The sequence below is a fragment of the Syngnathus typhle genome, linkage group LG21, assembly GCF_033458585.1.
Source record: "Syngnathus typhle isolate RoL2023-S1 ecotype Sweden linkage group LG21, RoL_Styp_1.0, whole genome shotgun sequence".
In the NCBI taxonomy this organism is placed as follows: domain Eukaryota; kingdom Metazoa; phylum Chordata; class Actinopteri; order Syngnathiformes; family Syngnathidae; genus Syngnathus; species Syngnathus typhle.
This window is the reverse complement of record NC_083758.1, coordinates 2,720,677-2,747,374: the sequence shown is the minus strand read 5'-3', so window position 1 is coordinate 2,747,374 and position 26,698 is coordinate 2,720,677. Positions and strand designations below refer to the sequence as shown.

At 43.3% G+C, this 26,698-nt stretch overlaps 1 protein-coding gene across 1 annotated transcript in view; it reads left to right on the top strand.

The window, feature by feature from the left end:
• The window catches only part of snd1 (staphylococcal nuclease and tudor domain containing 1), a 111,304-nt gene that overhangs the window by 14,742 nt on the left and 69,864 nt on the right, over positions 1-26,698 (top strand). Inside the window, exons 11-16 of the mRNA XM_061268199.1 lie at positions 1,335-1,436; positions 7,376-7,476; positions 8,080-8,190; positions 9,078-9,150; positions 12,088-12,229; positions 21,964-22,073. Of these exons, the coding sequence (XP_061124183.1) occupies positions 1,335-1,436; positions 7,376-7,476; positions 8,080-8,190; positions 9,078-9,150; positions 12,088-12,229; positions 21,964-22,073 (639 nt within the window). The remainder of the gene's footprint in view (positions 1-1,334; positions 1,437-7,375; positions 7,477-8,079; positions 8,191-9,077; positions 9,151-12,087; positions 12,230-21,963; positions 22,074-26,698) is intronic.

Below are 26,698 nucleotides of genomic sequence, written 5' to 3'. Positions count from 1 at the left end.
CGCATTGAATTGCAAGGTCTCGAGATGATTGGGTTATTACTGGATTTGCGGAAATGGTTCGTAATGAAGTTCATAAGATGCTTATTGGGATCCTTTCATTTCAGGCACTTTCAGTAAAATTTCACCAGGTCAAAGTGACCCAAGAGTATTATTGCTAAAACACCGTTTACAGTGGAACCTCGAGTTATTACCGGTAACTATAACTTTGTTTTGGGACTGGAATAAATTAATTGCATTTCCATCCATTTCAGTGGGAAGCATTATCTTGATTTATGAACAGTTCAAGTTACTAATGGGTTCATGGAACAAATTCAGTTTCTAACTCAATAAAATCCCAAAAATAAAAATGTATTCTAATATTAAAACTTAGCAAAGTAAAAATTGTCAATATATAATTATTGTCATAGTTGACACATTTGCAAATCTGGATCAGATGAGATTATACCTTGGCATGATGTGACTGCAAAGTTGAGTGTCAGTGTGTGATGTGTGGATTTTTATTAACATGTAATGAAAGCAAAGTAAAAAATAAGAGCAAATTAAACCAAAACCAAAATGTGTCTACAAACATGAGGGAAATATAGCGGTGAATGTTTTTATCAGCAGATATGGATCAGATTAAACTGGTTTTGAACTAATATTGGAAATACCAAATTACAGTTTTCATGTGTAGCGTGTGTGTTTTCATTAAAGTGCAATAAAAAGTAAGAACATGCAAGTATTAAAAGAAAATTAACATCCCAAATGTGAAAAGGAAATTAGAAACAAATAAATCATTTTTGATTTAAAAAAAAAAAAAAAAAAAAAAAACGCATTTCAATGGCGGTGCTCATAATTACGTTCTATTATAGACATTAAGGGGAATTATTCAAATCTTCACAATATTGCGCACATGGCTGTGTTCATTTGGATGCTGCCAGTTTCTCTTTGTGAGACTTAACAACGGCAAAGTTCTTAGAAACAATCAAAAAAAAAAATCAGGAAGTTGTCCACCATGCGTTCATTGTGTCTTCCTTAGCTCCCGCCTTTCTTCTCCAGCTGCACCATTGTCATTTCTTTATTTCTTTTTCAATTCCCGCCTCTCCAAAAAAAAGCACCTGTCACCGAGCGCATGCCTTTGTCTTTTTTTTACGCAGCAAACCCCGTCCTTCTTTTCAAAATGCAAATGGCTTCTATTTGCGGCGCTTGTGTCAGAGCGTGGGCGAGTGTTTTGTGGCAAGTTATTGTGTAGCAGTAGCGAGAGTATGCGCAGCCGAGCTTATTATTCGCCGTATTATTCTGCGTATTCTCCTCATTCATGATTTTTTTTTTCTTCCCTTCCTCCTTCCATTCAGGAGAAGAACAAGGACAAAGACAAGCGATTCCGTCCGCTCTACGACATCCCCTACATGTTCGAAGCTCGCGAGTTCCTCAGGAAGAAACTCATCGGGAAAAAGGTGATTTGTTAAAGCTCTCTTTGTCGCACACGTGGCCAATGAACAAACAGCATACGTAACTCAGCTGGCGCACGTCCTTCGTGTTCCACAACTGTCTTTTGTTCAGACTTCAGACTTTGTGTCCCACAAATTAATTTCAGTCAATTTGGGCTGTAAATGTCATTTTTAGAACAGGCTGCCAATTCAATTTTACTCCTGCACCCCCCCTCCCCCACCCTGGTGGGAGCCTGCACTACGATATACTGACATCTTTTTAATTGGCTCTTCTTGTTGCCTTTGTGCCTTCCAACAACAGCCCTATCCAAAAATTGGAAGCCACGCACCCCCTTCGACATCAAGGCACAGCAGGTGCACCCCCTCCGGTGTAACGCACGCCTTCGTTGTACCTTCAGACTTTGTGCTCCACAAATCAATATTGCCCATTTCAGTGAGTTTGGACTGTAAATGTCATTTTTTATGCCATACCAGGTTGCCATTGCACTTGTGCGCCCACGCACCTCCTGGAGTTTTAGAATCTATGTCCTTGAAACCCTTTTTTAACTCTGCCCTTAGTGATTTTCAAGCGCAGCCTTTGCCAAAAATTTTAACATTTATATTCATCTCACAAAGCCGAGTGCAACATCTCCAGTCCAGCACGATTTTGCAGTTGTTTTCAGCTAGCGTAGTCTGTAAATATTTATTCTTTTAAGACTTTTGATTCTGTGCACCACTTATAAGGCCTTTCACACCACAATTAACAGAATCCCAGTCATAGATTAATGGCTCGCGTTATCATTTGTCCCCATATTTGACTTCCTACAACAGGCTTTCCCAAACTATTTTCACACCTGACACAGCCGGCGGACCGCTTCGCTTTATTAGCATGCGATTATAATTGTACCAGTCCGACCATTACACTTTAAAATCACACGCACCCCCTTGAGGAAGGTACTCGCGCCCCAATTTGGCACTGTTCTTGTAATGGAAAACAACACATTAGCTCCAAACGGCGGCTCAAAGTCCCCCTCCGCTGTAAATCTGAAAGTCTCAGCAACATGATTGTGTGAATGGTAAGTAATCGTAGCGCAGTGGAAGTCTCGGGCGCACCCTTTCAAACAAGGAGTGTTGATTTGCCCCACTCGTGTCTATTGATCTGCCGAGCCCGTAGACCTCAGGGGCACTGCCGTCATTTACTCACCAGCACGCCGCTGCCGCTGAGCTAAAGAGCACTTGAGACTTGCGCTTACGCACCCACCGCGGTTTGACTAGAATTGCCACACCAACCACAAAGTGCCCCCCGTTTACCTTTACAAAACTGCCACATTAGTTCACTTTGATCATTCATTTCCTCTCATCTGTCGTATTTAATCATCGTCGTTAAAATGGAGATGCAAGATGGCTTTGAACAATGACTTTTTTGGGGTAACCATTGTGTCAGGGGAATAATGGAGGCATGCGTGGGTTAGGATGAACTAATTTGCTTTTAAAGGTGTGAAACCAAAATACAAGATGGCACTACAATTTGCGGCGTCAACACTGACGTAAACAGCAGGCTTCGAAAGCTTCATCCACTTTTAAAAGGCCAATGACGAGTTCTCTCCAAGTGTCTTTTGCTACTGATGTTTAATTGGAGAGCCCTTTTTTTTTTCTATACGCTGCTAAATCAATAGCTTGACGCTTTGGACAATCGTTATACAAATGCCAGTGTTTTAAAGTGGGAGTCAACCCCCAATTCTTTTGTAATAGCTTCTGTGCAGCCCAACTAGTTTCATTCATCAAAAACACGGAATTTGAATTCAACAGGCAAAATTCATTAGTTTTTATCTATCTCAAGGGGCGGCCATTTTGCCACTCGTTGTCAACTGAAGATGACATCGCACTTGCCAGGTCTCACGTCGCAACCAATCACAGTTCACCAGTTTTCTGAAACTGGGTCATGATTGTTTGTGACCTGAGACCGGCAATTGTGATATCATTTTGAATCGACAGCAAGTGGCAAAATGACCGACCCTGTAATGAGTAAAATCTTAACTCGTATTTCCAAAGAAGGCAATTAGGACAGGAATGCTGTGTTTAGATCACACAACATATTAATGTAAAGAAAACAAAATGGGTGACTTCCTCTTTAAGGAACAAGGCTTGTTTTGATATATATCATATACAGTCAAACCTTCGAACGTCCTGGTTCTCGAACAAATGGGAATTCGAACGAAAATTTCTAGATGTTTTTGCTTCGGTCGTTGAACAAAGATTCGGAGGTCGAAACTCGCGAGATGAGCCGAGAGGACCCGAGAAAACTCGACCGCGCGATCCGGATGCCGACTGACTCCGTTCGTTGTTATTGTATTTTCGTTACTTTGAGGACGCTCTTAAAACAATGCGACAGTGTGCGCCCGGCGCGCTGGAGTTGCGCAATCGGACCAAATTAAGCTCCCTGCGCACTTAGGTCCACTAAAATTTTGGAAAGTACATCAGGACTTTAAAAATATTTTCTAAATTTCAGCGACGGCTCTGTCACTTTAATGCAACCAGCGCGGTGCAGTTGCGCGGTCGGCGACGCGCTACAGTGCCGCGTTCGGCGGTGCGCTGCAGTTGAGCGATTGGACAAAAATGTGCAAATGAAAAATTGCTTAAAAAAGGTGTTTTTTTAGTCTTGGAATGGATTACATTTTTTTTCCCATAATTTGTAATGGGAAAAATAGATTTGGAATTCGACCGATTTACTTCTCAAGGTTTGACTGTATATCTTAACACCTCTCTTTATAACTTGAGCAGCAAAAATGACACTTTTTATGTTTTATTTTTAAAGTGCAAAAAAACCTGAATCTTTTTTAAGGTGGCAGCCTCCTTGGTGGCCTTGGCAACCGGAAAAGAATTAGTATGGATTAAACCATCACTTGCCTGCTTTTGGGAGCGTGTTTATTTTCCAGCGTAACGACTTAACCCCCGGAGGCTTTCATGTTCATCTGCGCTACCTTGACCTACTTGGGAGTCGCGTCAGGCGGAGGTGGGTGCAAGAGCATACCGCTTTGCGTTTTGGGGAGTTTAGTCGACCCACTTGCTGTCACAGTGTCTCTGAAGCGCTAAGCCTCACGGAGAACAGACGGAGAACAGCTCTGTGTTGAATCTATTTTTATGGCCAAAGATAATTAGCTTTGACCTATTCTTGGACAATGAGAGTCACCTTCTGAGGCAAAAAAAATCTACAGTCGCAAGGTTGACTTGGCACATTTCCCCTGTTCGTCGTCGTATTACCCGTCTTAAGCTCAGAGTGCAGCGCTGAGAAAACAAGCTCTACTAAACCCTCCAGGACATTACTCAGCATTAAAGTATGGGTAGCAGCGCGCTAAAGCTCCAAGCCGCGCCAGCGCGCGGCTCGACTTCAGCAGAATAAAGCGCCGCTTGCTCGCTCGTCATTAAAGCTGCTATTCATCGTCTCTGTAAGGAAACCGCCGTGATTTTCATCTCTTATCAGTAACGTGTCATTTGCATATTAAATTTTGCTTTCAGCAATGTGGGGCCCAGGTTTGATTTCTGAGGATGATTAGCGTATATTTTGTATCGAAAAAATCTTAGTAGAACCTCCAAAGTGGACGGCTTGTTTTTGAATTCATTATAAAAAAAATGAACTTAACGCTACTGGCGGTGTTTTAAGTATCATCTTAATGTTGCTAATAACACTAAAATAATAAGTCTTGTTGTGTGTTAGTGCCTATATGACACTTTTTCTGGTTCCCTTTTCTGTGAAGCGGCAGAAATTGACAAAATAAAATCTTTAAATAGCTCTTAAAAACCTTTACTGTATGAATAATAATAATAATAATAATAATAATAATAATAATAATAATAATAATAATAATAAAATAAACCTGTGGAGGAAAACAGACAAAACAGCCTAGAATAGTAAGAATAAAAATAATAGTACTATGGTTGTGGTGCCCTTAAAATATTTTGTTGTTGTTGCCCGAAGCTGATTGTTTGTGATGATGAATCATTGAGCGTGCAGCGAGTTGTCACATACTCTTATGTTACATTTTAGGTAAGATACAAGGTACTGTAATTTCCATTCCCTGTCATTTGGTTCTCACGCGTGTGTGTGTACATACGATGTATCCATGTCTGATCCGAAACAGCTGTGTTTGCATGGTGGCATAATCCCAAAAAGATCCATTTGGCTAACTTTATAAGTAGTGCTTGTTGTGCATGCCTTGGTCTCAGCCGCCGCAACAACAGCAAAAAAAAAAAAAAAAAAAGTCCAAAGGAGATGTTGCATTAAGCCACTTATCAGGCTTGAGCACATTCGTATAATCCTGCGGGCTCCAAAGTGGCTTCTGTTCCGTGCAGCTGCTCGCGCGTTAGCAATGTTAGCGCTTCGTGTGAATATGGAAAAAGAATTGAAAGTATAACCGTCGCCTTTCTCTCTTCACTGAGATTGGTTATATTCAATCAGAACGTAAACACCAAATGTCACGTTAAATTCATACGTCCACTCCCGCTATTGATTTCTTTTGCTTAATGACCTGATGAGAGGATAAGTGATGATAGGACGAGGATGTTATTTGTCTGGATGATAAATTGAATAATAGTCTTGGCACACCTGTCTTCTCTACTTAGCACGTTTTAGCATTCAGTTTTTCGCCCACTCCTTCGCACGTTTTTGTTATTAACGCTTAAGAGATTCAGTGGCATTCTTTTTGTTTTTTCTTCTAATTTCTTTGTGTTGAATGAGTACAGAAATTAGTCAGTCAATTTTTTAAAATGGCAGAAGTTGACATTTTGGGGAAAAAAAAATTTACACAAGTCAATTGTCTTCACATAATTAAATATACAGCATGAAATGATTGGATAACAAAAGCGGATCTAAAATCTATTTGATAGTTTTCACATCCTGTTTTACGGACTACTAGCTTACCAATGTGCCATTGTTACCCCACCTTATATTTGGCTTTTAGTACGTATCGCAACTTTTTATTCACCCCCCACCTCATCGTACGCATGTCTCATTAGATCGTTTCTTTTTTTCAATTACACATGCCTGGCCACGCGCGCCCATTTAAATTCAAAGACCAGCACGGACGCAACATAGAAAGCTTTTGTCTTAATTGCCTCACATAATAATGAAACGCTTAAATGAATCTATGACGTGAAAATAAGCCTTATTCCACAATGGCTGCCAATTGAAGTTTTTTTTTTCCACACACACATAAGCACAAAATTATCTTATTTAATAACCCAAGGGCTTGTCAGGATTTTATGGGTAAAAATGCACAAGCTACCCTCATGTTCGCCCACCCCTTACCTTTTTTTTTTTCTTTTTTTTTTTTTTTTTTACCTTGCACGCCATCAGCCAAGATCCAAAGTTAAGCATAATGAGTTCATTACTGCGGGATGAGCTGCCATGCTCCACTGAAGAGCGATTTCATTAGACACCACAATTGAACTTATTACCAGAAAAAAACAAAAAACAAACCTTTTAAAAAATAATAATAATAGTCAATTAAAATGAACACTGGATGATCACTGCCCGACGCTCTTAAGTTGACGTCTTCATTACGATCCCACCGGGTCGGCGTGAAACTGTTTAAATGAGCTTCCTTTGATCGGTCTGATTGCACCTTGTGATTGGATTCTCTCGAAACACACGGTACTTTTAAGCGGCGAACTTGTATCACGTAGTGAAAGCGCTCCACGCGGCTCATGTGACAAAAGCGAATCTCTTGGGTGTTTGAATTGGTCTCGGGAGAACGCGGTGCCCGAGTAGTGTGGCTTCCCGACTTGTGCCCACCCACACACTCGCAATCATCCTCTTGGGAGCGCTGCACTCATGTCTGACATGATGCACACTGACTGGGGGTGACCTTGAGAACCCCCCCCCCCCCTCTAAAATGACTATCACTTTAAATTGTGCTTCCTATGGGTACTTTTTAGTTGAATATCTCATCCATTCATTTTTTTTTTAGGTCAACGTGACAGTGGACTACATCAGAGCAGCAACCGGCCCAGGCGAAAACACCCCTGCCTTCTCAGAGCGCACCTGTGCCACAGTCACCATCGGTGGAATGTGAGTTTAAGTAACCCACAGGCAGCAGGATTCCCACCCAGCGCATAATGACGCCATTTTGCGTGTGTAAAAATGGTCGTTACATTTGTTATGGGGTGGGATCTGCAAGAAAGCAGACTCAAACGGTGTTTGACTGTAATCACTGTGATTACTAGCACGTGTTTAACCTTGAAATCCTTTCATTCTTGCCCCCTTAATTTAAGTATTTTTTTTACTTTTGCATTAACGCGTTACAAAACCATTTGCCTCCATTTTTTGTTGATTGTTATTTTTGTTTAGTGATTAAAAACAACTAACACATAGTTGGTTTATGTCTTACTCACCAAACTATCAGACATCTTGTTTTGATTCAACACAAAAGATAATCTGTTTTCATGAATGAATACTATAAGTACCCCAAAATTATAGTTGAGAGGTTCACATTTGGACAATTCTAAGGTAAAACGATCATAAACAGTTTTCGATTAATCGATTAATTTTGATCCGCTCTACCTGGGCTATAATGCCAAAGAGAGCACACAATCTTGGAGAAACGCATATTTGGGGATTAAGTAGAATCTACCTCCAAATGTCTGGATACTTATGCCTCCTTGTTGCCCACAGTAACATCGCAGAAGCTCTGGTCAGCAAAGGCCTGGCCACGGTTATCAGGTACCGACAGGACGACGACCAGCGCTCCTCGCACTACGACGAGCTCCTTGCCGCGGAGGCCCGGTGAGCAACCACCCTTAATTGTGTTTTGCAAACAATCTCTGTGACCTTGACAATCGGGATGTTGAATGAAATTGACTTTAACCTTGGGGCTTATTCCCCCCCTCCCCGTCCCCCATCTAAAATGGCTTTCCAGTGTTTTATTTTAGTTGCACGTCACAACCGATCATTTTTTTGTTGTTTCCCCGGGAAGCGTTTGGTATATTTCGGAACACGCATATACACACTCGTGTGCCCGACTACTGGCTCCCTTTATACAGCTGCTATGAATATAATTATACGGAGGTGCAGTGGGGAGATTTATTGCAAGCTTTATTACTGTGCCATAGATTAAGATCTGGGTATAGGTAGAGCGATGCAGCTTCCTTTTATAGTCCGCTCCCTCTCTCTGCCGTTGCTTCCTTCCTTCCTTTTCTCTCCTCTTGCACGTTGCTTTTCTGTCCTTCTTTGGCCTTCCCTTTTTCCGCTCCTGCTCTCCCTTAATCTCTCCCTCCCCCCGGCAGGGGTCTTATTAGAGCTGATGATAGGTTTCTGTCTTTAGGCTTGCTTGTATTTTTAGTGCCTTCAAGGAACTTCCCTCCCTCTCTCCCTGCCGGCGATTAAACACATACATGGTATGTAGCGCACAAGAGCAAAAGCGGCCAACTGCTACCGTTTCCTGCTCTTGAGGCGTTTAATAAAACAGTCGCCATTATGTTGAAATTGAGACTGCAAAAAAACTAAATAGCCCACTGAGAAAAAGCTGCAATCATAGGTTAGAGACACCAAGCTGAGTGACTTCTTGAACTCACCATCCGCTTCCAGTTAGGGGTGGTAAAACCCATGAAAAAAAAAAAAAAAAAAGACTTAAAAATGGACATGTTGGCTTCATGTTTTTGGTTTGATTGCAGGGCCATCAAGAACGGGAAGGGGCTGCACAGCAAGAAGGAGGTTCCCATTCACAGAGTGGCAGATATCTCTGGGGTAGGTCTTTCTAAACAACTTTGCATGGACCTCCACCCCAAAATACACCCTAAAGCATCGTCTGGTTATTAGGAAGTCAGGAAATCTCTTATTAACTCCCAGTGCACCGTTGCAGCTGTTCACATTTGCCAGACTCGATGATAGGGTAGCGTTGGTGGAGGGCAAGCCAGAACACAGTGTGCAATGATGAGAACAATTAATGGGGAGTTGGGACTCCACTCGGTTATTTTGTTGCTCTTCCCGAATTTTTGTGCAAAATCACTAAAATGTCTCGCTCTACTCCTCTGGTATGGCAATTTTAGTTTGGGTTCATTTGACCTTTAATGCAGAAAGTAAATAATGCTTCCAACCCATCTTCCAATCAGAGCCTATGCCACAACTATGACAAAATCCCACCCAACCGACAGAAACCTGAACCTTTTTACTCAGATTTACAGTTACTGGAGTGGCCAGTATGCCTCGACACGTGTCGCAGAGGCAAGCCTTATACATTTTAATGAACCACTTTAATAGTCCAAGCCGCCAAAGACTCTAAATTGAACTTTGGGAACATTAGCGCCTCATTGTCTCTGTCACTTGAGCGCTCTTGTACATCGTACTCGTGGCCACTCGAGAGACATTTGGGCAAATTAATTAGGCTCCCGTCTTTTTTGCATAACTTCGGGTACTTTAGCTGTATTTTTGCCATATTTGTTCAGTGCAAACTCGTAGTCCATTGCAAATGGCATGGCACGATGCTGTCGGCGTGAAAACAGTCCCGCCTCATCGGCGGCCAACACAACTTAAGCCGCCATGCTAAGTCAATGTGCCTTGAGTAATTGCGGCCGGTGGTGTAGCCGCTGCTCAATAATTAATTAGCTTTAATAATGGAAGACCAAAGCAATATACAGTGGTACCTTCACATAAGAGTTTAATTCGTTAGGCAAGCTGGCAACACTATCAAATAATTTTATTTGTTTAACAAAGACAATATAGCATAATAAAAGGGAGTGTTATAAAATATATATATTTTTTTCATATCAAATGCACCCACTGTGTGTACGATCTAGTATTTTTGTTGAATGTGTGTGTGCTCTGGCTGAGTTGAGCATCTGGGCACGAGTAGTGGCCTACAGCAGCTGCTTGTGAGTTTTCTGGTTTTGTGTGTTTTATAAATGACTCAAACTGCCGTGATTTTGGCTTGCTTTCATGTGAGGGCATTACTCTACCACACTACCTTAATTACCTTTCCCCCCTCATGCTTGAATTGTGGCTTGCAAAATTAAGCAGAAAAACAACCAATCATGCGCTCTTAGTTTGAAATATTCACAAATTTGCTCACTCATGAATCAAGGTAGCGGACGTTTCATCTGGTTGATACAATGTAGCCGTCATTAGCCGATAATAGCTAAGCGAGTGTAACGGGCAGCTCGAAAAAAGGACCAAAAATAGCAATCAGTACAAGTCCGCTTTCTCCCCTTCTTTCCATCTCTCGAAGCCCACACACACTCACACACAGAATCACACACACTCCCTATACGTCAGTTTAGAGATTATATACATGGAGTGGGTGGCGTCCTCAAATAGAGCAGGCGTTCTTTGTGCACACCAAACGTGTGAGACTCAGCAGAGTGGATAAAGCACTTGACTCACCTCGTACCTCCTAAAGGTTGCGTAATGATCTCTCCTATCATGTGCCGAGCTAGGCTACGTCCCTTCCCACGCACCACGGTGATTGTGTCGGCGTGAACAAGAGAGCGCTTGCATCGCTGGGCTCCCACTCGAGCGGCTACTTTGGACTGCAGTGGGTGCAGTTCAGGCGGGGGACTCTTGTGCCTCCTTAGCTACGCTCCCACCCAGCATTGCGGGAACGCTACAGACTGACCTGGCTTGTCAGGCTCGGCGGGATAGCGCTGTAGCGCTAGCTGCAGTAGCTATAGCATGACATCATCGCATGGCAACTGCGCGTATCTGCTTTTCATTTTCAGTTTTTCTCATTGATATCATATCCTGCAACGTTCCATTTGGTGTTCCCCAGGGATCCATTCCCGGCCCTCTCCTGTTTTAATTGACACATGCTCCCACTTAGTTCCATTATGCGACAGCATAACATATGTCATTCTTACACTGATGACGCAATTATGTCTGTTTCTGCTTGCCACTTAAATCCACTTGAGAATCTCATCCAGTGCATCAGCAACACTGGATGACAAGAGATTTACTGAGGGCAAAACAAAAATTTTGCTCGAACTTTGCAGTCACTCAAATATAAAACTGCTCAAATATTTTTTGAGCTTCCTTATTTGAACGCCAACACCCTTACCTCTGAGAATTTGCTCCCATTCCTTCGGCTACTCTACAGCGTACACAAACACAGAAAAACAGTCTACCGGGCCGTGACTCACTGGTCTGTTGTGCCTACATGCTTATTGCCTGCAGTGGGCACATAATAAATAATTTTTTAGTGTTTATGATTCCTAGCCCCTCTCGCCTGCCCTGCATGAATACACATCACTTCCCCACTCTCCTCTCTCTCCGTGTAATTTTGGCCCGGGCATTGCCAAAAAAAAAGCCATGTGAGTCACTGTTGCAGACTGAGATAGAGGCAGGATTGGGAATTACTTTGGATTGCATGAGCTTGCAGACGTGTCACTGAGAAGTCGACCTCATTAGGCCTGACTAAGATTTAAAGATGTCTAGAACAACAACAACAACAAAAAAAGCCTGCACGTCCCCCGTCGTTGCCAGTGTCGTCTGTCTTGTCTATTTCGGTTGCTTTTGATAAAAAGTTGAAAAGTTCTCCTATTTACTACGACCAACACTCGACTGCTTTTCCTTTGCTTGTTTGTTGCTAGACTGACTTCACATTTAATATTGGTTGTACCTTTAACCAGCTGTATAAATCAGCGGAATTATTTTTCATCTCAAATCCCAGCCTTGCGTTCTTTCATCCGCCAGGAAACGCAGAAAGCCAAGCAGTTCCTGCCCTTCCTGCAACGGGCCGGACGCTCGGAAGCGGTGGTCGAGTACGTCTTCAGTGGCTCTCGCCTGAAGCTGTACATGCCCAAAGAGACTTGCCTCATCACCTTCCTGCTCGCTGGTGCGTACACACAAACCGAGCACCAATTTACGCACGCACGAGAGTTTTCATTCACGTCCATGCGCCTCCGGCAGAGTGTTTGTTTTTATATATTTTTTCAGCCCCCAAAGCCGTTTCATTATAGCTACATGAATTTTGATAGGCATGATTAGACTAGCAAGAGCCTCAACCACTGGAAGAAACCCAGTCCTTTTGTCTGTGTGTTTGAAAATTGTCTCTCCCCAACTGAATTGTTTGAACATTCAGCCTCTCCCCATCTTAATTATAAGAACAGTCAGCCCCTGAAACACTTTCCAGCATCGCTTATTTTATGTTGGTAAACATGTCTATCAACAATAGTAGAACCACGAGAGAATAAAAACCCACTGGGAAAAAAAATCGTAGAAAGTTGGCACTTTCCAGCACACTTGAGTCTTTTTGGTGGACTAGACCGGTAGCTAAAGCAAAATTGGGCTCCAACAGGCAGTGGTGTTTGATTACTCTGAAAACACAACGCTGTAAGAACCCGTCTCCATTCTCCGTAGTAGTCAAACACGCCAAGTACCGTAATTTTCTGACTATAAATCGCTCCGGAGTAGAGATGCACCGATCCGACTTTTTCAGCTTCGATACCGATACCGATGCCGTGGCTTTGCGTATCGGTCAATACCCGATACCGATCCGATATTATGGTTGACTTAACAAGCTACATAACTCTACATGTGGAACAGAAAAGACCAAAGGCAATGGCATCAGGCAGACTACACAGTTCTTTGCTCTAAATTAGGGGTGTCCAAACTAACGGTCCAGTTTTTATTGGCCCGCAGCAAATTCTGAAAACATAATTGAATATGGCCCGCACAAGAAGCTTGAGCTCAGCTTCTCAGTTTCCACACTAGATGGAGCCCGCCACACAAAGCGTTTGACGTCCCATTAACACTCCCCCGGAAGAGAAGCGAACACGCAGCGTTTGACATCCGATTAGCCTCCACCCCCACCCCCCACCCCCATTCGGGAGAGAAGCGAACGCACAGCCTTTGACGTCCCATTAGCAACCCGAAGAGAAGCGAACGCGCAGGGTTTGACGTCCGCTTAGCAACCCGGGGAAGAGAAGCGAACGTTCGCTCCATGTTTGCGTTTGTTTAGAAAACTCTCGTGGCATGCGGCACACGTGCTGCTGACGTATGACGTAGCCCGCGTCCCAATAGATTAAGGAAAGTATCGGCTCACAGATCGGCTGCATTTTCCGATACCCGATCCATCTATTTTGTTGATATCGGGGCCGATATCCGATCCAGATATCGGATCGGTGCATCTCTACTCCGGAGTATAAGTCGCACCAGCCATAAAATGCCCAAATATGTGAAAGAAAAAACATATATAAGTCGCTCCGGAGTATAAGTCGCATTTTGGGGGGCAATTTATTTGACAAAATCCAACACCAAGAACAGACATGAACGAGCAACAACAGGCTAAACGATACGGTATGCTAACGTGACAAACACAAACGAGGAGCTGAGAACGGGCCTGACGTAACATTCAGTTATTTAAAAAAAACTATTACATAAATAACACGTTTATAAAACCATCTGTGTCACTCCAATATATTAAATCCATCGATCGTCCTTTGTCAACAATGCCGTGTGCCGCGCCGCAGTTCTAATTATTCCACAGGCCCATACAACGATATATAAACTATATTTTAAATTACTATCACATAAACAACAATATTATCAAACCATTTGTGTCACTCCGAATCATTAAATCCATCGATCAAATTTCTCGTCCTTTATGTCATCCTGGTGACAGAGGACATGTCCAGAGGATATGGCGCTTTAAAGTGTTAAATACTTTATTTGATTTTTTCTCTCTATTTTTCATGTTTTGAATATTTTCAAGATAAAGATATCAGAGCATGTGAAGTGATCAACTACCGTTTTTTTCCGTGTATAGTGCGCAAAATTTAAGGAATTTATTGTCCTAAAATCTGCGGTGCGTATTATACATGGGTACAAAAAATTTTTAAATTTTTTTTTTTTTTTTTTTTTTTTTTAAGAAAACAAAACCAACAACAGGACTGACCGACAAAGTCGTGGAACAAAAAGACAGGGTGACATTACCAAAGACAGGAACAGAAAGCAAACAGACATCATGACAGTAACACATGCAATGATCCGACGGTGAGCGAGGGGCAGACAGGACTACAAAACACGTTACATCGATTGAGGTGACACAGGAAGAGAGGGGCGACGCGAACAGAAACTATGGCAACCTAGACACATAGCAAAACTGGGGACGAGACGTGACAAATGTCCCTCGAAATGAAACTTGAAATCACCAAGTTTTGGTTTCCAAGGGTGTTTTTATTCCTCTTCAACGTCTCTCCCATACAGAGCCGGCTTTTTCACGTCCGCACGCCTCTTTCCCGTGCGCGCACGGAGCGCGGTGGTGCGTTTATGGGCAGTCGGAGAAATCAACGCCAACAAAAAAAATTACATCCAGCCTAGTTAAGACCATACCAAAGACTATAAAAATGGGACCCATTGCCTCCCTGCGTGTGAGACTATCATTGAAACTTGGAAAAAAAAAAAAAAAGAAAAATTCATAAAAAAAAAATCATAAAAATTGGGTGCGTATTATACATGGGTACAGGCTTTTTTCCAGCATCAGCATGCCATTTTTAGGGTGCGTATTATACATGGGGGCGCACTATACACGGAAAAAAATGGTATACTAAAAATAACATGTGAAGTGGTCACATGTATACATACTTGTAAGTGATGTGTTGATCAAGTAAAAATTTGTGAAAAAAAGGTCGCTCCTGAGTATAAGTCGCCCCCCCACCCAAACTATGAAAAGAAACGCGACTTATAGTCTGAAAATTACGGTATGTATTTTGTGCTTGTTTACTACCGTAGTTTTCGGACTATAAGTCGCTCCGGAGTATAAGTCGCATTTTGGGGGGCAATTTATTGGACAAAATCCAACACCAAGAACAGTCATGAACAAGCAACAACAGGCTAAACGATAGGTATGCTAATGTGACAAACACAAACTAAGAGCTGAGAACGGCCCTGACGTAAAATTCAGAGTTATTCAAAAAACTATTACATAAATAACACGTTAATAAAACCCTCTGTGTCAAATATTCCACAGGCCCATATAACAATATATAAATTATATATCAAATAACTATTATATAAGCAATAATGTTATCAAACCATCTGTGCACTCTAAATCATTAAATCCATCGATCAAATTCCTCGTCCTTTGCCAACAACGCCGCGCGTGCGCCCTGACGTCAGCCTCGTCGTTATTCCACAAATCTACTATATAACTATATTGTAGCGTTAACAAAGTTCAAGGAAAGACGTGGGTTTGGTAAACGGCTCTTTATTTAACAAAACGAACGTCCAGGCGTGTGGCGGCGTGGACTTCCAGCTACGGAAGTGGAAGAGAGCTCCATAGAATAGGACCGGGCATGGGTAAAACCCATGACCAAGCCCCATCTACCATCCCCGGACAGCCACCCGGCCGAGCGCCGGCCCTCGACTTCCATCCACGGAGGTGAAAGACAGCTCGGTAGAGTAGGACCGGGCGTGCGTAAAAGCATTGTCCGAGCCCCATCCACCGTCCTTAGACAGCCACCCAGCCGAGCGCCGGCCCCCGACTTCAATCCACGGAAGTGAAAGAGAGCTCCGTCCAGTCAATCTTTGTCCTTTATGTAAACAACCGCTGCGCCGCGTCGCGCAGCTGACGTCGCCTGAAATTCAAATTACAGTAATCCCTTGCTACATTGCGGTTCGTTTATCGCGGTGTCACTATTTTTTTTCCCCTTCTTTTTAAATTTTTTTTGAACATTAAAAAAAAAAAAAAAAAAACATAAGTCGCGCCTTATTATAAGTCGCCCCGCCACCCAAACTCAACTCAAAACTACGGTAAGTGCGGCAGCTTAATAAGGCACCATGTGGCCAATAAAAATGTGTCGAAACTGTGATTACTCTGTATGCTTTTATTTTGGAAATTTGACTCCTGGCAGGGCATTACATTGCTGTTGTCCTAATGAGAAAATACAAAATTTAGAAATTGGATTGATCAACACGTGTTGATTTGGGGACATGAACTTGAAAAAAAACCCATATGTAATACGGACCAAATTTAGAGAATTGAATATACTATCAAAACCCAGCTTGAGAAAAATGTCAACCCAAGGACACATTGAAAAACACCATCGTTTGACCTTCTCGGCTACTGGTGCACACGACTGTGCCCGGTGAGTGCGTTGTAAGGAAAATAGTATGAAGTCAAGGGAAGGCCGGCGAAAGGGTAAAATGCATACGCTGTACGTTGGCACTTTACAATAAAGGCCATACATTTCAGCACCCCCGCAATGATTTGCGCCCATCTCCTTTTGCTTCCCATTGCAGATGATGATGCGTTAATGTTTTTCCAAGAAACTTTCCACTTGAAGAAATGGCTCATATTTCCGGACAAACATCGGCGGTTGGCCTAATTGCGCGCAACTGTGTCGTGTATGTATTAATTACTTTTGTCATTTGCTACTGATTGTCTTTGCGAGCTGCTGATAGTTTTTTAATTACATTTTGTGCGCCGCCTGCCGCAAGATGAAACGGCGGAGACCCTCGCCAATGCAAAATCTGCATGCGAGCATCATTTTACATCGTCTGCTAATAAGACTGTGCTAAGTATACTCACGTACTTTGGATTTGATATCAAGGCAAAGGTTATTAGCAAAATGTTGAGAAGCCTATTGAAGCATGAAAGTCGATTTGAAGAAATGAGACAACAAGCCTTGTCTTTAATATACACATTAGCGTAGATTAGCCCAGAGTGCTACAAATGAACTTCTTTCCTGCTCTGTTTATTTATAGCTTCCATTCCTATTAGTGGTTTGACACCTCTGCATGCAGCCATTAGTGCCCCGTTCATTTGTTTTCAAGGCAAAATGTCAACTTGCAGCCCCCTCTTCGTCATCACGTTGAGGTTTTTGTGTAATACAGATGCATTCACAGCAGGCTGCTGTCAAAACAGGTCTGCGTTAGTCGTATTCTTTCATTAGTGTTCCTTTCATGCTGCATTCAGTCATGGCCAAACGTTTTCTTTTCCCCCAATGATCTATAACAAGGCTGTGGGAGGCTGTCCAGGCAACACAGAGATCTATTGCTGATTAGCGTCGACTGGTCTTTGAAGCCGCTAACTTCTTTCTAGTCATTTAACACTTACAGAGACACCTCAAAGCGTCCTATTGCCTAAAGCTGTTGTTTCAAGTCGGGAGAGGCTGGACTTGAAGGTAACTTCCAAGTCACCTTTGCTTTTTGTCGTGCCCGCTACTCCTTGAAAGGCTCCGTAAAGTTCTGACAGGCCCTTGTGGGAGGCTATTCGCACAGGAAGGGGCAATTCTGAGCCCGGATGAAAGGGGAAAAGGTGAAGTAAGAACCTGTGAAGCAGAGAGGATAGGCCGGCAGATAAAAGCAACGCGTGCCGCGGTAAAGAGAAGCACTACGGCCGTGCCGAAGTATCTCAGGTATGACTGCCCCCGGAAACTTTTACGTGGCGGTTATTCATCTATTTATTTATTTGTTTATTTTGAGACCTTGGCAGATGGAGGGCACTTTGAAAGGTATGTGGAGCAGCAATCTGTCAAAATGGATGAGGCAGCCGTCAGTCGGAACACCAGAGTTTACTGTATCAGCGAGATGCCACCGCACAGCATGCCGCTTTGAGCAATTTGTCTTTTTTCCCTAATTCTTCTTTGTGCGCCGCACGCCAAACCAAACGTCTGGAATATGAAACGCTAGTTTGATCTCTGTGTTGAGACTAATTTGACTGCTTCATGGTGTTAATTGGGGTCAAAGGCGTCTCATAATTGTTCTGTCGTCACGAATCTTAAGTGAAATAATCGCCACTTTTCAGCCTGCTCACACTCGTCAAGGAAGGAGGTACGGCAAAATGTCTATTTAGTTGAAGCAAAAAATGTGGCAAAAACTTAATGGCTTTATAATCTCTTTGAATATGACGAAATTATGGATGGGTGGATGGATGGATGGATGGATGGGTGTATGGGTGGGTTGAGTGTATGGGTGGGGTTGGGGATGGATGGATTACAAATTTTGGTTTACCCTCTAGACATGTTTTCCAACTTTCATGTTGCGAAGTAAAACTTGCTCTACTGTCTGAATTTTCACGTGATGTGAAAATGAAGCTTCAAATTTGCGTCATGAACCAGTTGTATTTTTTAACTCCTCTACATTGCACTGTTGGTTTAAATAAGGGCTTTTAATTTAAGCCGGGAGCGCGTTACTGCGTTTCACCTACCGTATTTTTCGGACTATAAATCGCGTTTTTTTCATAGTTAGGGTGGGCGGGGCGGTGCGACATACTGAGGAGCGACTTGGATGTGAATGTTTTCACAAATTTTCAAAATTTAAAAAAAAAAAGTGAAACCGCGATGTAGCAAGGGATTACTGTAATTTGAATTTCAAGTGACGTTAGTGGCGCGGCAGTTGTTTACATAAAAGACAAAGATTCGATCACAGGATGACAAAGATGACGAAGGGCCCCACGTACTACCGGCATCATTAGCGGCTTTGTAAGTGACACGGAGGACGAAGAGTTTGAAGGATTTAATGATTTGCAGTGACACAGAAGGTTTGAAAAACTGTTATGACTTTTACGCACGCCCGGTCCTACTGTACGGAACTCTCTTTCACCTCCGTGGATGGAAGTCGGGGGCCGGCGCTCGGCCGAGTGGCTGTCTGGGGACGGTGGATGGGGCTCGGACATGGCTTTTACGCACGCCCGGTCCTACTCTACGGAGTTCTCTTTCACCTCCGTGGATGGAAGCCGGGGGCCGGCGCTCGGCCGGGTGGCTGTCCGGGGACGGTGGATGGGGCTCGGATATGGCTTTTATGCACGCCCGGTCCTATTCTATGGAGCTCTCTTCCACCTCCGTGGCTGGAAGTGCCACCTCCGGGGATGGAAGTCCGCGCCGCCACACGCCTGGAAGTCGACACCGGTGCTTGGGGCCGTGTGGCGGTGAACTATTTATGTTATAATTATTTAATATATTTTATTTCGTGTAGCAACTTGTATATGTTTTTATCGTTACAGTTCAGTAGTTGTTGGCTCGTTAAACTCTTGTTTTGTTAGGGTTAGGGTTGGAGCCGTTTACCATACCCACGTCTTTCCTTGTACTTTGTTAACGCTACAATATAGATATACTAGATCTGTGGAATAACGACGAGGCTGACGCGTGGCGTTGTTGTCAAAAGACGAGAGATTTGATCAATGGATTTAATGATTTGGAGTGACACAGGTGGTTTGATATTATTGCTTATATAATAGTTATTTTATATATAATTTATATATCGTTATTTGGGCCTTTGGAATAGTTTGAAGCGCACCCGGCCTGCATTGTTGACATAAAGGACGATCGATGGATTTAATGATTTGGAGTGACACAGATGGTTTGATAGTATTATTGCTTATATAGTAGTTATTTGATATATCTTTTATATATTGTTATATGGGCCTGTGGAATATTTTGAAATGCAACCGCCGTCAGCTGCGTGCACCCGACATTGTTGACATAAAAGACGATTGATGGATTTAATGAATTGGAGTGACACAGATGGTTTTATAAACGTGTTATTTATGTAATAGTTATTTGAATAACTCTGAATGTTACGTCCGGCCCGTTCTCAGCTCTTCGTTTGTGTTTGTGTCACGTTAGCATACCTGTCATTTAGCCTGTTGTTGCTCATTCATGTCTGTTCTTGGTGTTGGATTTTGTCGAATAAATTTCTCCCAAAATGCGACTTATGGTCCGGAGCGACTTATGTTTTTTTTCACATCATTGTGTATTTTATGGCCAACGCGACCTATATTCCGGAGCGACTTTTAGTCCGAAAAATACGTTACTATTTTTATTGTGCACGTGTTGCATATATATTCACATTTGCCGCATGCACTGCATATGACTTAGAATAACAAAACAATCAGAAATATTACTAACACCTTTCTGGCAAGACATAAATGCTCAGACATTTACTGCCACAGCATCACGCACTTATTTCAGGCTCGGCAGATGCGGCACTGTTTGAGGTATCACCCGCTCCTTGGGAAAGAGGCGTCTTCTATGGGGTTTCTCCCCATTCCACTCTGTATTCAGTGCCATCCAGATGACAAAAGTGTTTTTATTCTGGTCCTGGTGCTGGCTGCTGATGGGCTCTTTGTCTTTGTTTTGGTACTAATTGGTATGCATCCTCTTCTTCTGGGCAAACTGAATTTTCCTAAATGTGATTTTCACATTCGAAAACCTCTACTCATGATAAGCTTCTGTCCCCTAAATATTCCATTGCAAGACCCTCTCAACAGCTTATCTGTTGACCATCTTGATCAGTTGTGATAGAACCACACTGGTAAAGCCATATCGATAGTGTTATGCCCCTTATTTGCGAATGGCAGAAGGTATAAGAAAATTTGGTTAAGAGGAAAAAAAAGTTATAATTCATTTTTTCTTTTGATTAAAAACTGAAAACGGGTCCCAGAAACCCGAACACCAGGGTTAAGCAGCCACTCCAAACGTCCTCCCAGACCACATCTGATGATTGATGTGTCGCTTGGTGGATTGACATGTACGCTCGAGGGGGGGGGCGCTTGTGTGTGTATGTGTGTGTCTCTTGTCATCAGTGTAGGTCTTCTTTCTCTGGGGGTCACATAAGATGAATCAGCAGTTGTCTGAGCCAGATGTTTGGCTCGGTGACAGGTGGGAGTTATGTAATAATAAATGTCACCAAGGCAACCGGTGCTCTGTGGGGAGGAGCTTAGTATATTACTAGCGAGCTATTTAAGAAAAAAATCTTAATCGGAGTTAAACAATTTGGGTCACACCTTCTACCTTCTATGTCTGGATCCCAAGTTGTGGTGGGTGGGTGTTTTGTGTGTAAAATGCTTCGTGTTCTGTTATGCCATTATTAACAAAAATTCCAGCCAGTAAAGTTGGCGCACTCTATAAAGTCGCCACGTTGCCGCCAGTCCCGTGTTTTTTTGGCCGCCCGCCCGCAGTCTTGTTAATGACATAACCGGTGGCGCATAGTCAGCCTGGCAGGCTTTCAGTTCACTTTAACAAAAAGCCTTTGAATCGGATGAATGGGCGGAAAGGTATATTGATCTGGAGCTTCCGTGAAGTTGAAAATGCACGAGCCTAAAATTTCAGGATGGAAAAGAATTTGGGAGAGAAGGCACTATTACAGATCAATGTAAATGGATGGATGCATTTTTGACATTGATCCAAACGAACACAACATAGCTCTGCCCTGTCCGGCCGGCTAGGTCCTTCAATGTTTCTTGTAACCGACTGCCATGTTTTCAAGTCTAACGTGGTGTGAGCGAAAAATCACTTCAGTCGACAAGAACCGAGACCTGGGAACCGGGATCTCACCACGGATCGCAGTACGTCGCAAAGTGCTTGCTCGATTCCCGATGAATAATTCAAGAACCACGAAATTGAGGCAAGCGATCTTGTTGTCAGGATTATTTCGGAGTTTGGAGTTGCCCACTTTCTCTCTGCCGTGTAAGTTCGATGCCCTGAATCATTTTTTCAAACCATGTCACCTCGTTATTATCCTGACAGACACCCAACAGCCCCCCCCCCCTTTCCAGAATGTCTATTTCTAGCAAATAAACAGGATCTACGTATATCCAGCGGCGGTTTTGTTGTATGTGTATCCCAGGTATCGAGTGTCCACGCAGTTCCAGGAACACTCCAGGCGGCATGCAGGTAGCGGAGCCTTTCAGTGATGAGGCCATGCTGTTCACCAAAGAGCTGGTGATGCAAAGAGAGGTAAGAGCCACCACCCCGCTTTCTCAGTGTTGGTGCTAAAACCCGCCATTCTGTCTGAGAGTGTATTTTGGCGCAATGATGTGTGACCAATGTCTATTTTACTTTTATTACTGCGGAGAGGCCCCGCTTGGACTAAAAAAAAAAAAAAAAGCCCTTCTGCTCTTGTTTTGTTGTGCACGCCACCATGTCAAAAATCCAATTTAGCCAAGTGGCGTATTTCAAAAAACGAGCAAACAACCGAGGTTTAACTCACTTTATAATCACGGGCTTATCGATTTGAAAATAGAAAAACAAACCGCCCGCGCATAAAAAACACGAACAGCGGCAATAAAATATACGCGAGTTGCAAAAGAAGGCAAAAAAAACCCCAGTAAACGGAAACTGGGGTTATTTAAGCAAAGCAAATGGAAAAATGGATAAACAAAGGAAGTGGGGCAGCGTCGACGAATCTTACAGGCGCTTAAAGCTTGACGTGTCCGACCTTCAATAAAATAGCAACGAGCGGCAACCTTCTTCTCGACTGAAATTCCCTTCCAGTGTGTTCTCGGCTCACCTGGTTGCGGATCAGTGCGTTCAGGCTTAAGAAAACTCCATCCACTGTGCGCCCGTTCATTCATATGCTAATGGCTTTTTCATAGGAAGCGGCGAATGGACCATAGCCACGATTGGGGAGCTAGCTATAATCCCGCCACCGCTTACTTGCTCAGGCCACACACACACAATCTCTCCCCCCCACACACACTCTTCATTGCTATCTCGGCTTTTAAAGGGCCTTTTTGTGTCGGTGGCTGACACTCATGTCCTTTGGTGTTTAATTGTAATGGAAATGTTTTTGGTGGGGTGGGGGGGGGCGGCTAGGGGGTTGCACACAGTTTGATAAAGAAAGCCTTGTTGCCTTGGCGATTATGCAGACCTTGTCCGTTCGACGTGACAACAGGACGCATCGTTCGTGTTGGTAATGCTAACAGGCTAACTGATGCATATCTCCTGCTTTCTATTCAAAGAGTAACCCCAAGTGTAACGTTTTCCTGGTCACCTCAGGGAATGACTTTCTTCAGGTCAGGGTCCACTCTGGGGCCTGATCAGTGATAAAACGATTGGATCCCAGGATTTCTGTAGTTGAGCTTAATTCAGAGCTGAGTTTTCTAATGTCGTAGAGACGGTGTGCGCAATTTAAAACAACCTTATGAAAACGAAGGGCCACTGACTCCCCATCCGAAGCCAAAGAAACTGTAGTCATTTTCTGATGGTTAAACAACCTTGCTCCAAGTTTGTTTTTTCTCAACTGACCAAAATAGAAGCCTCTGCCCACTGCTAACATCCCCGCCTTTAAAAGATCCTTGAAGGCGGAAAAGGAAGGACAGAGGTGAGAGGAGGTGCAGTAGGTGCCGCTAATGAGGGCCGAGTGAAGAAGTCCCTGCGTCAAATAAATATCTAATGCAGCACACTGAGAAGAAACCGGTCCATGTCCTTGATCCATCCTTGCAGAGATTCGATTGCCAGTTGCTGGATGTGACGCGCATAAGGATTAATCTCTGAATGGCGTTTGATTGCGTGCGTTTTCTCATGAATGATATTTGGCGGCATTCATCAAAGCAACAGGCGTCATCAATGACTTTTTGTCCGCTTGATGCCATGTTGATTCAACGCTTCGAAATCTCTGCAATTTACCGATCCACTTATGTGGAGCTGGCTGAAGGTGTGATCCGCTTTGCCTCCATTTAAACTTGATAAACAGAAACTCTATCCGCCTCGTTGCGATGTCTTTCTTGCCACAGATTTTGCTCACCGTTTTGATCTTCCTTTAATCCCTCACCTTGTGACTTTTTTTTTGCCATTCTGTGTGTGTCTGCGTGTGTGTGCGCGCGTGTGTGTGCGCGCGTGTGTGTGTGGTGTTGTTTTCCTGCAGTGGTGTGTCGGCAACATTGTAATAGCATCACTCCCCAGACATTCCCTTTTGCTTTTTCTTCCATCTTCTGTTCAATTTCTCTCACCTGCACCCCCTCCCCCTTCCCAGACAAACCGAGCCTTTGTTGATTTTTGTTTTCCCTCAGTACTCCCCAGTTATGACTTCAAAACCTAACCTCTGAGGGGGATGTTGTTGTTTTGTCTTTTTTTCTCGTCAAAAGTGTTTTCTCTAGGATGAGTCAGCTCCAGACGAAGCACAATCACTCATGTCCTGTTGCATTCGTAAAAAGCGGAAGCCGGCCTTAAAACGACTCTCAATGCACTGGTGCTGCATTCTTAACGAGTCGAGACCGAGACGTTCGCGAGGTCGACAGTATTGGGGTGGCATCATTGTTATGTAACTAGAGTCAGGCGATGGAATCTGAGTCTGCCTTTACTTCTTTGCTCTCTTTTTGCCGATTGCAACAAATCCATCACATGACAGTAGTCTTGACAGCCTTGTTACACACATAATCTGGATGATTTTATGCTTGAGTACTCCCTTCTTATCAAATCCGCAATGGTCTGATCATCTGTTGGCTCTTGAAGTTGTTGCGATTATCAGCTTGTCCCATCAGTCTACAGCGAGTCACTTGTATGATTTGTTTGGCACAGTTTTTGCGCCGGATGCCCTTTGAGACACAAGCAACCCATTTATTTTATTGTACCGAGACAACGTATGATCAGAAATTCAGTTTTGTGGGGTTCATATCAAAAACCAAAGGAGTTTGCGATAATTACATGGAACTAGGGCTGTCGCTATCGAATATTCTTAGGATCGATTATTCTATCGAGTAATAATATGATATAATATTATTTTATCATGAAGGTATATCACAAAACCGTTTCCCCCCCATTTACTGTTTATTGGGTATTTATAGTGATAAAAACAATTGAATAACACTCAATATCACACAAAAGGGCTTCATGTTGTACTGTTGGTGATGCCAGAAGGCATTTGGCATCCTTTTCAGTTACTAGTGCGTTTACAAATTTCACAAAAGAGTGTTGTCGGGAATGACTAAAGAATGACAGGAATGACTAAAAAAAAAAAAGTCAATGCATAATTACCGTTGAGAGAGAAACATTAGATTATTTGATGTTTAGAAGGTAAAAATGTTTCTAAATTAATAATCAAATGATTTAGTTGTCGATTAAGTTGATAATGATTCCTTGTCAATTAGTTGATTTTGGAACCACGACTGAGGAAGATATCAAAATCAAAGCTTCTGTACTTTTTCCATTTTCTGGTAGTCTGGATGTCTTGCGTACTAGGATGTGTGGAAATGTTTTTTAGTTAAATAATCATCTATCAAGATATTGCAGGATGTGCACCCCTTACCTCTGTTTTTGGTGCAGAAACGTCAGTTCTGGGCATCAGATGTACTGGAAGCGGTGGCTGTAGTCTTCCAGCTTTGAAGGGCCGTTCATGACTCGAGCGTAGCTTTCTTGAACTTCCCGTCCAATCAGCAGGATTTTCCGATCTTAATTGACCTCTTCAAGTGTATAATTATTTAGAGTCAATCGCTTCAACCATCACGCGGGCAGTGCAACGGCAATCAATTCACTTTCAATTCATTCTCCTGATTCGCACTGATGTGAATCATTCAAGCGTCTTTTGCTTCTCTTATTTTGCCTTTTTGTGCGCCACGGGACAGCATCCATGCGCTCTCATCGATTCCCATTCCGATCCGGACTTATTTTGGCACGAGGCCGATTATGCGACTGCCGCAACTCGACAGGTGTTGGTGGTGTCTCTTTCATCGTAACGACCTTTCCTGCAAGTGCTTGTGTTTTTCACTCCTTTCCCACCACCCCCGTCGTATGCTACCCATCAGCATGCAAAATGTGCATCCGAGGAAGATGTTGAATAATGTATGCTGTGGTTTCCTGCCCAGTGAAACAAGACAGACGGGTGGTGGAATGGTTGGGGGGGCGGGGGGTACAGCAAGCGGCCCCCCTGGGTCCTTTTTTCCACACCACACTCTGTAGTTAAACAAACCACCAGTGCAGACAGCAGACAGCCTCATATCATAGATTACTGCTGCTTTATGGCCACGGAGACGAGGCGCCCTAGCGCATTCATAAACATGGATCAACAGCTTGACCAGTTTGGACAGTATGTAAAGCTCTCCGTGTAAAGGCCAGTTTTACTCTGTAAAACCTCTCTCCAAGATTAATTACAGGCTGTACGGTTAATCTTTGTTGAATCATATTTGTGTTCCACGCAGTCGTGTTGTTGTTGCTTTATGAGCCATTCATCATTCCACCCACTGTTGAATCCTGGTCATCCCCAACAAATGAAAAATGCTCCTCTGCCTGGAGATGTATCCCACGTATCCCGAGATAACGACCTTTTAAAAAAAACTGCAACCGAGGAAATATTAAAGCCATTTTATGAGCGTAAATAGCTTTTATGGCGAACAGGACTGACCATCTGATTCCCGCCGGAGATTGTCTTATCTTAGGTTTTGGTTTTGCAATAGTAGAGGGGGGTGAGGGGGGTAGTGGTGGGGGGGGGGGGTAACCCTTGAAAATGGTGAATTATAGCCCGGAGGTGCGAAAAGGGCGACCCACATAACTGCATTCATGCCATTACGGCGGCGGAGAGATGGATGGGCCTGAATAGAGATGGCGAGATGAGAGCGAAGGGAGAAACCCGCTTACCGCTTTATTGC